Source organism: Sceloporus undulatus, chromosome 1, assembly GCF_019175285.1.
Source record: "Sceloporus undulatus isolate JIND9_A2432 ecotype Alabama chromosome 1, SceUnd_v1.1, whole genome shotgun sequence".
Classification (NCBI taxonomy): domain Eukaryota; kingdom Metazoa; phylum Chordata; class Lepidosauria; order Squamata; family Phrynosomatidae; genus Sceloporus; species Sceloporus undulatus.
Genome location: NC_056522.1, coordinates 159,285,555 through 159,297,744, shown reverse-complemented (window position 1 = coordinate 159,297,744; position 12,190 = coordinate 159,285,555). Strand labels below are relative to the sequence as shown.

General features: G+C 36.1%; 1 protein-coding gene across 1 annotated transcript in view; it reads right to left on the bottom strand.

The window, feature by feature from the left end:
• The window catches only part of CTNNA1 (catenin alpha 1), a 98,234-nt gene that overhangs the window by 31,838 nt on the left and 54,206 nt on the right, over window positions 1-12,190 (bottom strand). The window contains exons 8-11 of the mRNA XM_042465856.1: window positions 10,285-10,365; window positions 8,227-8,379; window positions 2,437-2,529; window positions 601-757 (exon numbers count right to left, since the gene is read on the bottom strand). Coding sequence (XP_042321790.1) covers window positions 601-757; window positions 2,437-2,529; window positions 8,227-8,379; window positions 10,285-10,365 — 484 coding nt within the window. The remainder of the gene's footprint in view (window positions 1-600; window positions 758-2,436; window positions 2,530-8,226; window positions 8,380-10,284; window positions 10,366-12,190) is intronic.

Here is a 12,190-nt window from a genome sequence, read left to right as displayed (position 1 = left end):
GAGGAAAGAAGAATGAAAGCAGAGCTAGCCAAGGGGAAAGAGGAAGAGGAAAGATGAAGAGGAGTAGGGACGAAGGAAAAACAGCCGTAGCAGCAGTCAGAGGAGAAAAAAAAGGAGGAGGAAGAGGAAGGAAGAGGGGGAGGAAGGAAACATGGGGGAAAGAGAAGAAAAAAAGGGCATCCGTAACTGCGTGTCGGCACGAACAGAAGGAAGAGTCGGAGGAGGAGGCAGTCCCCCACCATGGTGAGAAGGTCTTCGGGAGCCGGTGGTGTGTGTGCAAAATCCTATTATTTTTAATGGTGGTATGGCCGCACCACCATTGAGTACTATGCGACTTGAGCCCCAGCAGATTTTGCTATCTGTGGGGTGGTGGTGGTTCTGGAATGGATCCCCTGTGGAAACTGAAGGCCCATTGTATAAACCAAAATGAAGATAAGGAGCTGTAATTCTAAAGATGTAACAGCTATGCCAGCATATCACTGACAGGTTAAATAAAGCAAGAAAACAAAGCCTTTCACAGAATTCTCAAAGACAACATCAGTGTATGACAAAAAATAAAGTTCAATATGAAAGAAGTCTTAGTAAAACCGATCCCATTACCTGATACTGCCAAGAAATCATCAATTGAAGTGATGTCATCCACAGCATCTGTCAGTACACGCACTTGCTTTTCCCATTGTTCTTTAAACATATCCATGTTTTCTTGAGCTAGCTTGCTTTGTGGTTTGGCAGCCAAAGCCAATGCTGCATTAATTACCTGTAATGCAAAGCAAAATTCATACCCTATTTGTGAATTTACCCATTCTGAAGTATCAGCTACTTTTAATGCACTATATTCTATTAGACTAACTAGCCACTTAATTGGTAATCCCACTCTGGGGTGGAGTGTAACAGGGTCTAACACAGTGCAATTTGGCTAAAAAGCTTGACAGAGTTAGCTCAAGGCAAGATTAAAACTGCAACTGTGAAAGTACAGTCCTCCCTCTGTTCTCACGGTTTTTGAACTCGCATCCCCTGCATATGTGTGAGAGACGAACAGAGGGAGAATGAATGGAGTGCACATCTATATTCAAGCCAATGGAGCTTGAATATACACGAAACTCCATTTTTGCGAGGGGATCCGTAACGGATTCCCCACGAAAAAAGAGGGACAACTGTATATCATGATTTGTTTATTAAATTTATATCCCATGTTTCACCTAATGGTTTTCAAGCTGGCCAAAAATAAATCAAAATGCAACAATAGTTTTTTTTAAAAAAGCCTTTAAGAAAATGTGATAGAACAAATAAATCCAATAAAAAGGCTGTTCACAACTAATAACAACATATTTGCAGATCTGCGTAAAAGACACAAGCCAGCTTGGACAAGCTTAGTCTGTCTTCCCTTGATAGCCTGATACGTCTCTTAAGGTTCTGCCAAATGTGCTCCAGAGGTTGGCCAAGCTTCTTCCAGGGATTTGAAAACTTCGGTCTTGCTCATATGAATAGCTAAAATTTCAAAGGCAGACAATACCATGTACAACACATGAAATGAGTGAATTCATGTCATAGATGTTGGAGACAATAATTCTAGGAATGGGCATGTTTGATGCTCTAGTCTTAACTGCAAAAGTATCTTTGAGCATTGTTGTAACTTAAGCACTGTTCTGTTAAAAATTGAGCAAATCCAGGGATGAATCCATGAATATATTAAAACACTGAACTTGACAGGTTGAAATCTATTCCCTCATCTGCTTTTCAGCTGACCAGGAGAAATACTGTTGTAAGTTTCAATGTGTTCATCAATCACCATCAAAGTAAGAACTTTTAACAGCTTTCTTGGATTTAAATAGAAAGGAAAATAATGGAGTATTAGCAGTGTATTATTTAAACTGAATCCCAAAACCTCAGATGACCCTTCTGACACATACATGCTGGCTCTGCTGGCTAGTGCTATCAGGAGTTGCAGTCTAACAACATTTGGAAAGTCACACACTCCTCATCCCTATACTAAAGAGTCAAGACAGAAGTTTTTAAAAACTGTATGAAGCATTTATTCCTGACAAATCTCTCCAGAACATTATGAATTGTTAATAGCTTTAAGCTTGTTATACTTTTATAAGCAAGACTGAAATTCAATGTTTGCATGTGGCTTTTAATGAAAACATGGTCGTCTTGTATATTTTCTTATTAAGAAACGACTGACAGAAGTGATGTGTAACGGATATCTGACAACAATAACCTCTTTAGTATTAACAACTAATACAGCCACTAAGTGTGCCTCCACTTTATGTTATATCAAAACATCAAAATTATCTCCATAAACCATCTAGAAAACCTGACATCACTGATCTCAACAGGGAAAATAGTACTGTATGGATTAAAAGAAGTTATATATGTTCTCCACATTTCACATAAAATGTAATACAGACTGTATGCATCAAACATATAATTTACCTGAGGACAAAGCGCTTCAAGCTGGCTTGCTGACATGTGCACTAATTTAACACCCTCTTCATTATTAGAGATAGAACAGGCCAAATTGGCAACCTGTACACAGAAATGAAAGGTATTTTAGGAAGCTACACTTGTTTGTATGAAACTGCTTCTGGAATCAAAGCTGCCTTCTTCAGTTTTCTATGTCCAATCACTTTTACAGTTTTACAATTACAGTTCACATACTTTTTATAATTAGTGATAACAACTGCCAAGGCAATTTATTACAAAGGAATAACATTTAGAGTTAGGAACATACTAAAAGCTTGTATTTATAGTAACCAATGGCAACCGCTAATGCTCAGGAGCTCAAGTTATTTTCTTAGACATGTATTAGTTTGGACTAATATACTAAGTAAAAATAACTTAGAAGAAAAATGATTACCCTCTTAAAAAACAATGTTATTTTTTTATTCAGCATCATTATATTATGGGCCCATTCAAGTAGCTAGTGAAAGTAGTATATACATTTAGCAGGCTCACAGATTATCGAAAGTTGCATTCAGAGTTCTAGCACAAAGTTTCATGTAATATTTGACTTCTTAAAAAATAATCTTATGTATGAATTTCCTCTACTCATGTGCAAACACTTTATTTACATTCCAGTTTTCTACAGAATATATTGTTGCCAACTGGTGCCGAAGACGTTGACAACAGGCTCTTGTCTAGAGACAAGTCACTCTACAGTATTTGCTTTCTGGGAGAGTAATGAAAGGTCACACAAAGGGATGTTATTTTTAAGTGAAAACATTCTATATTTTGGAACTTGTTCTCTGAAGAGGGATTCTAAAATGTTTTATAGTTATTAGCTGACAGGTGAGTGACAGCTTGTTATTTAAAGCCTACATTTGTGCAGAGAAATATGTAAAACTAGTAGAAAAAGACAAGAACACTGTGTTCTATCCCTCTAGAAGTAGCAGAAAAATTGCCTCCTTTTAGCAGCACTCTTTCAAAAGAAGTCAAAATTCTGGTCAGTACATACCATTTTGTTTTTACAAGCATAACGTATTGAATGTTTCTCCCAATGGAAACACAGATAACTAGCTCAGTTACCTAAGCTGTTAATAAATATACAGTACGTGTCAACTGAAACTCTATTAGCTTAAGAGTCTGAAAGTCAGGATGCCTCATCTTACACTTGTGGATGGTGAGAAGGTCTGAATGAAATTTCCTTGCCTGGATTAAAAAAATATACTCTTCTCAAGAGGCTAATGTTTTAATTAACGGAGAAAAAACAGAAACATTTGTCATAAATAAAGGGGTGAGACAAGGATGTCCCCTTTCCCCACTACTATTTATAATAGCGTTAGAGATACTGTTAAATATGATTAGAAAAGAAAAACTAATTGAAGGAGTTAAAGTGCGTAATGAAATGTTTAAATTAAGGGCCTATGCTGACGATCTAGTCTTAACAATTGCAGAGCCAAATGAAAGTGTAGAAATTTTGATGCGAATTCTTAGACACTATGGAAAAGTTACAGGATACAAAATCAATAATTCCAAAACAACATTGATGTCCATGAATTTAACAAAGAAAGAAGAAGAAGAGATGAGGGTGAAAACAGGATTTCAAATTTAAAAGGTGGTGAAATATTTGGGTATCACACTAACAACTAACAGTAAAGACCTATTCCATAATAATTATGACAAGATTTGGAAAGAGGTTAAAAGGGATTTGGAGAAACTGAATAAACTAAATCTTGGGTTGGCAAAATAGCGACGATAAAGATGGTCCTACCACCGAAAATGTTTTTTTTCTTTCAGAACCTTCCAATAATCTTAAACAATGCCCCATTTAACAGGTGGAATAAGGATATGATGGAATTCGTGTGGCAAAAGAAAAAAGCAAGAATACAAATCAAAAATATGCAAGATAAAACAGAAAAAGGGGGGCTGGTCCTGCCAAACTTAAAATGGTATTTCGAAGCTTGTGCATTAGATTGGCTATATGATTGGTTCAAATCAGAAAATAAAAGATTATTAACATTAGAGAGTTATGAGTTAAGTTATGGGATTCACGCATATTTTTTTTACGGAAAACTAAAATTAAACAGAAATTTTAACAACCATACAGTACGCAAATCACTATTTAGAATCTGGACAAACAAAAATGGAAATGGTGTAATAAAATTCCACTTTGGGCATCACCAGCAGAGGCGTTGATTAGAAGAGAAGAATATGGAAACAATAATTGGATTAGATACTCTGATATTATAAAAAAGATACAGGATAAAAATATAATGAAGACACAAGAGGAGTTAATAAAAGAAGGGATAAAATGTAACTGTATTTGCTTGTTGTGGTAAATATAGAAAGGATAGAACGCTTAGACACTAGACAGATATATCCATAATACAACCAGTACAAGATACGATTTGGTAATAAATGACACTCTGTTGATAATGGTGAAAGATCGTTATAAGAGAAAGTAATAATTTATAAAATTAACTCGTTCACAGCCACAGATTAGGAAGTAGAATTTATTTTTGTCAGTTATTATTATGACATACACGTGTAAATATTGATGGCTCATTGTAAATTTTTAATTTTGTTTAATAAAATAATAAAACAAAAATGGATATGGTCCTGTGCTACATGCCACAAAATGTTGGGGGCACTTCTACTGTGGAAAGTTATCACTCATACAATATATAGTGCTGCAACCGCCACAGCTTTAGCCACAAATGCACTTAGACATTTGTAGAGCTGCAACAACTTCTCCTTCTACTTTGTGCACCACTACCAATTAGATGTCATTGAATTGGCAAAGGCCTCATTTGGAAGACGTATACTCAGTCTGTGCAGTCAACTTAATGTGCCTCAGTTCAGCCACTCAGAGAGCCTGTATATCCCATGGCAGGATGTTTCCCCCTCCACCACTAGAAAAAGGAACACTGATCTTACCTGTGAAATGTTTCTTTTCAGCAGTGGAGGCAGAAACATCCTCACCAACCAGAATTGAGGGAAGAATTTACCCACAGGGATGGGGAGGGATTAACATTTCTTTAACTTTTAGCTACATTGTTAGTTGGGGATAACAGTTTTCTCTGTAATTTACTGTTTCTGCAGGAAACGGTATGTTAGCTATTCTTTTCTTGTTAGCTGTAACACAGGCTGAGAGCTATATATTTAAAACAGGAATTCTCCATTTGGAAGTTTTGACTGGAAGTTTTCAAATGGCAGGTTTTCTGGAAGTGACATACATGGCTTTAGATGATAACTTAGCTAATCCAAAAGGAATGAATACCTCAGACACTGGAAATAGTTCTTGTAGTACAGACAGAGCAAATTAATTTTTAATGTAGTTTCCAAAGAATGCACTTTTTTGTCAAGTTGGTAACCTATCTCCAAGAATCTGCCCATTACATCTAAGTGGCATGGATGACCTCAGGCTGACTAGTGGTGCTGCTAGCATTTGGATGAACAAGTTTCTATCTACCCCCAAGTGACAATCCTGCCAAATATAATAGTAACAAATGCATACAATACTCTCCCTACAACACTTTGCCAGAATTTGAGCTAATATGCTGGTGACAGAAATGTAAGAGCTGGTTACCCTTCTAGAAGGCTGCCCATTCTAAATGTAGATCAAGTCTTTAAATTTTGCTTTGAAATTAATTACAAATGACACTGGAGTGAGAAATTAGGTTGATGTCTCAAGTGAAGCATTTCTGATTCTATAAGGGGTTTACTTGTGGAAAGCAAGTATAAGGTGGTCTCAATTATCTGACCAAACAAATAATGACCTATATCTTATTTTGATTCAAGTTCCTGTCTTCAATTTCCTGATTTCTGCTTAAGCTATTTTTCTTGCACTGGAAACCCAAAAATCAACTGCTGAAGTATGCAATAAGAGCTTATCATTATCCCCAACTGTTCATGTTGATGTATGCAAAAAGTAGTCCTATGTAAAATGCTTCAGACGTCAAACCACTTAGGGGAGAAACAGACTGCCCCTTCTAAGATGGATTGGGTCTGCGGCAACCACATGCTGCAGCCCAATCCGCCTTCAACCCAAATGAAAAAGGGGAGGCAATGAGTCACTCCTTTTGGGTCAGCAAAAAGCCGGCTTTGCCACCTGCACCGCAGCTAGAAGTCGGCTTCATGTCGTTCCAGCAGTGTGTAAATGTTGCTGTGCTTCTAGAGTGCCCGGAGCTGGCCCACGTCCGGGCAGCCAGGTGGCCTGAAGCCGGCTTCCAGGCGGCTTCAGAGCATGTGGTGGATAAACAGCACACTCCGAAGCTGCCCGGATGGCAGCGTGAAAGGGTCGTCTGTTTTGGCCCTTACTTGCTGATTAATAAAGGATAAACTATTTAGTTAATGTCAAGATTATAAAGCATTAATGATTGGATTAAGTGTGAGAAATTGCAGCTATTTAAATGTTTTAGACTAATTACTGGTTATAACTAATTATCTTGTAATTAAATTTAAAATTCCTAAACATTTGAAACAAAAATAAGTAACATAAAAATGTGTGCTCTTAAATTCAAAGTCCAGCTGAGAGCCTTAAATAGTTTTGAACTGATTGCCTACTATGTTTGATGTGAATCAGTATTTATACAGGTATTTGTAACAGAGTTAATTCCCTAAAAGTTTCGCTCGGCAATTACAGAATGTTGTAAAGTGTGTACTAATTTCAGATTGCTTTATGATGGAATTTTATAGTGCTTCTATCATTCATTTATACTCTTGACATCCCAATCATACGTATTAATGATCTGTATTGAAAAGCATTGTGAAAGTTAATGTTGGATGATACGAATTCTGTCTGTAGTGATTGATTGGTGATAGTTCATTTACAAATATGAGTCATCATTTGATACTATGGTGAGTGATAAACATCCATGTGATAAGCTATCTTTAGAACAATGGTTCTCAACCTTTTCTATGCCCCACACCCCTAGGAAATTATTGATTAGTGTTTGTACTTCCTACAAAAGTAGTATCACATTTGAAGAAGAAGAAGGAACCTAAATTCTAGTTTTTGAACCACAAGTTGAACCACATACAATATTGCAGGTGAACAAACTGAACTTTAAAAAGCTTTTAACTCAGTGTATAAAATACAAATTTAAATTGAGCAATTAGATTCTAATTTATTCAGAAAAAATTGAGTGATGGCTCGTGACTTGTCAGTCAAGGACACAAGCCACTCTTTGTCATATCCCCTGAAACTCCATCTTTCACCCCCTGAGGGTGCCGGGTGTTGTAAAATATGACAAATGTTTATCCTTAAAATTATAGTCATGTTTTCCAAACTTTTTTTATAACTGTTCAGGAAGAAACAAAAATAAAAAACACTCTAAATTTTGCAGCTATAAGCTTCGATACATAAGCTTGCAGATATTATTTTTCTTAAGTCAAGCAATGTTATAAAACTATCAAAATGATTTTAAAAGGTTAAACACTAAAGAACTGCACTTCCAAGTCTCCTTAGAGGCAGATGGCAAGAAACTGTGCTCCAGACAGTGGAACAGACTGCCTAAGCAATATGTACTTCTAGATAAAGAAAACAGTACAATCGCTGTGTAAAAATATATATTATTTTGGAAAAGACTATGGTGTGGCAAAAGGCAAAGTATATTCATATACCCTAAACATTTACCACAACACTTCCCTTGTCACCTGTGGCAAATTAGCTTCTCTATTCTAGAAAATATTCAGTCTGTTCAATACAACAATAAAACTTTTAATGCAATGCATAGCTATCTTGTCAAAAGATAAGATAATATCGACCTTTAATCATACTACCTCAATCAGTTTGTTAGCATGTTCACGGAAGACCTGGGCATACTCTTTAACTTCTTTCTCATTTCCATTCTTGGCAGCTTCAATCAAAACTAGAAGTGGCACATTTGTTTCCAGAAAGGAATCTGAAACATGGTCCATAACAGCTTTTCGAAGCTAAGGATAGAGATCAAACCTGTGTTAGCCTTTTATCAAAATAAATGGTTATTTTCACTTTTACAACTTACTCTGCCAGTGATTCTTCTATTAAATCCACAGCTTTTCACACTCAATTCTAATTGACATTGCTGCTTAGAGCATTTCTAAAGCTCTCTCTCTCTCTCAAATTGACACCATCTATGTATGTCTCAATGACCCAGCTTCAAAATATTATTATTAATATGAAATAACTGTAACAAAGCAGGGCTGGAAGGAAAACAACATTTAACCCACCCCTGTTTTTGGGTGGGGGTGGGGTTAAACCAGGTTTGTTGTTGTTTTTTTTTTTTTTGCATTAATGTTTCAATGAAAAAAAATGAATCCTATTTATTATATTAAATACTGTAAAACATTATGTATTAGAAAGCTTATCAACCATGTTTTAATGTTTTCTAACATTAACAATCAGAAGTTATTTGGCTTTGATATGATTTACATCTTTAAATAAAATACCATTTTAAGCTGTTTATTATTCCTATTAAACCTGAATATATGTAGACTATATATAATAAAGCATACCAAGTACTCTCTGAGCTGTTTTGGTTGAACTTATATTAATTTAAGGATGTGTTTCTGAATGAGATTTCTTGTACTATAAAATAAAGTGATTAAAAAGAAGTAACTGGTAATGGATACTGGTCAAACAATGAACAACTGCCAATGTTAAAAGTTAAAATGTTTGAATTCAATTATTCACTGTTGTATCAGTAAGAGGGTTGGAAAATAGTAATAATAGCCAGACTAAAAATTATTAATAATCATTTAACAAACAAAAAAAGTATTTTTTTAAAAGTCATTTGGTTTAAACCAACTTAGTTTAAACTAGCCAACTCTGTTCCAAAGTAATTGGGAAATTATACTTACCTGACATCTGGAAACAGTACTTGCTTACAAAGAGACTTCAGACCAAACATTAAATTCTTCTGGTTACTTATTATTACTTAAAACACGTTATACTAACTATCCTGCTCAATTTCGTCTACACTGATAACATAATCCTACATGTCTTGATGTTATACCTATACAATCATATTTTTAACATTTTCTTTGTAATTAATAATAATGTTCTTTAATAATAATCACAGATCTTACAATAGCTTATGTTTTACTGCATCTATCCATCATCAGGGATGACCACTTGAGGGCTCTCAAGTAGCTGGATCTATAACCTACAAATCTATCTTGCCTGACCCTCAACTATCCTATCCACTTTTCATAGAAAGCTCTACCAAATTTCATTCAGCAGCGAAGCAAATTAGTTTTAAAAATCATGAGGCACATTTCATACATCTATAATTTGACTAGCCCCCACAGAATTTTTTTTGTACTACGGTTGCTAGGCGGAGCTGACTTATAAAAAACTATGTTAGACAGTACAGAAATTGAGTACTCCTGCTCTTTTTAATAAGATCAGAATCTAAACTAATTTGACCTAAGCTGAACTAACCTAGAGTCGAGTGTAATCTTTAAAATGACACAAACGTTTCTGCATCTTGGACATCCTGAATTTGCAGTATGACCAGGGGAGATAGATTATCCTCACTAATGGCTCTATGATGTTCTCTCTGTACAGCAATAAACTATTCTTCTATGCAGTGGCTTGATCAGGGTGGTGGTTGGTGCTGTGGGGGTGGAGATGAAGACAACGAAGTCCCTCAAAGCTTCATCTCAACTAAGCTTAAACACAACTGTATCTTAGAGCCTTCTGTGAAGATACTGCCAACTTGTACCCTCAAGGCCAATTTGCTCACATGTAGTCTTCCATTACAATTGACAGGGCCACAGAGACTTCTACAATTAAGATCACATTAGAAATTAATTGTTATTTATGCTGAAATATTTTATCCATATTTAATGTCATACCTGTCTACGCAAATCCCTTGTCTTTTTTGTCATCTTGTCTATTGCCAAGTTTAGAGCATCACTTCTTTCTTTGCGTCCAGCCTAGAAAAACAAAACAAAACAAAATTAAATTAATACAATGCAACAACTGCAATGGCTCTGATTCAAGCCTGTGTACACTAGAAGTTTCCATTTATTTAAGTGTTGAAGGCAAGAACTCAGTTGTCTGTAAGTACTGCGTTCATGCACAACCAAGAATTCCTTATGTATCTTGTTTTTAAGTTTGTAGTACACACAAGAATTCTGCAATCATTTGCATCAAGCAGGGCCAGCATCTTGTGCTTCTATGGTCCAAAACACACTGCAGAAATAATCCAGTTTGAGACTGTTTTAATTGCCCTAGCTCACTGCGAGGGAATCCTGGAATTGTAGTTTATCATGGCACCAGAGGTCTCTGACAGAGAAGGCTAAATGTCTCACAAAACCACAGTCCCCAGAATTCTCTAGCATTGAGCCAGGGAAGTTAAACAAGTCTCAAACTGGATGATTTCTTCATTATGTTTTGGACCTATGATAAGCAAGATAAATTGGGCCTCAATACTTGCTTATTCTGAAAAGCTATTAATACAAAAAGACTGATGATGCCTACATCCAGATTTTGGGCCAATGAGCTAAGCTCAGTGTAATGTGCTCTCTTTTACTAGTGTGCCCTGGAGGATTTGTTTGGTGTAAGTAGCAACAGAAGGCAGGAGCAGTACTTTTAACTAGTCAGATAGCTGCATTTAGTTCTTTTTAAAGATTTTCTACAATACTATGAAATGCTGCTAGACTATTCTAAGGGAAACTAAAGTGTGGCTAGACTTAGCTCAGCACATAAAGTCAGATGTTTTGTTGTAATTTTTTAAAAAATTAGAAAGCACTTGAAAGACACTAGTCCTGGCAGAATGCTGGGAGATTCTGATATCTATCCACAACTGAACCTGATGGCCCTGCCAAAACTAGTTACAGTCTGCCCTCCACATTGACAGGTTTTACATTGGTGGATATAATTATTCAGAGATTATTTGCTGTCTTTTCAATTGTTGCCCTGTGCCATTTTTAACAGGGACTGCAAGCCTTGAAAGAGACTGTGAATGAAGCTTGTAAATTCTTATTAAAAAGGGGCAGGATAGCAGTGAGGAGGTGGTAAGCCCTGTCAGCCACTTGCTTCTGCCTTACAAAGAATCTCTGCTTCTGCAGAGGCATTCATTGCAGGTTGAATTTGCAGGTTGTAGTATTTGTGTGTGTTAAATATGGGGGTGGCTAGAGTTATTTGTGCCCCCCCCCCCATTTCTGCAAGGGTCCTCTGCCCCTAACCCCAGTGAATGTGGAGGGCTGACTTGTGCACTTATCCTGTTGTAAAAGAACTTAAATCTAGCTCAAAGTACGGTTAATCAAGATTAAATGGTGAAGCACAGCTAAAAAAGCTAAAGTGATATGGTCTTTTACAAATAACTTAAGAATGAAGCAGTAAAGCTTAGGTAAACAAAGCTGAAGAATTAATTGTAGATGTAGTTGTAATACATATTTAGGATTGTAGACATCTTGTAGATTTCAAAGGCTATATAAAATGAAGGCTTAAGTAAGCATAAATTAAAGGTAAGACTCTTGATCACCAGTTCAATATCACCTACAGTAACAGATATACCTGAGGTATGGACTCTAGTGATGATCAAGCAAGCTTGCTTGATCTAATAATCAATCCTTTGATTGCACCTCTTCTGTACTCTTCCAACTAACAAGCCAACTCCATATCAGGATGGAGCAAAATAGCAGCAAAGGTAGTAGCAGCATCCTTGATGTCAAGACATTTACAGTTAATCTTCACAATATCAGTATTATACTATCAGCAGCCCAAGGAGTTGCCAAGGAAAAAGCACTGTGCCCA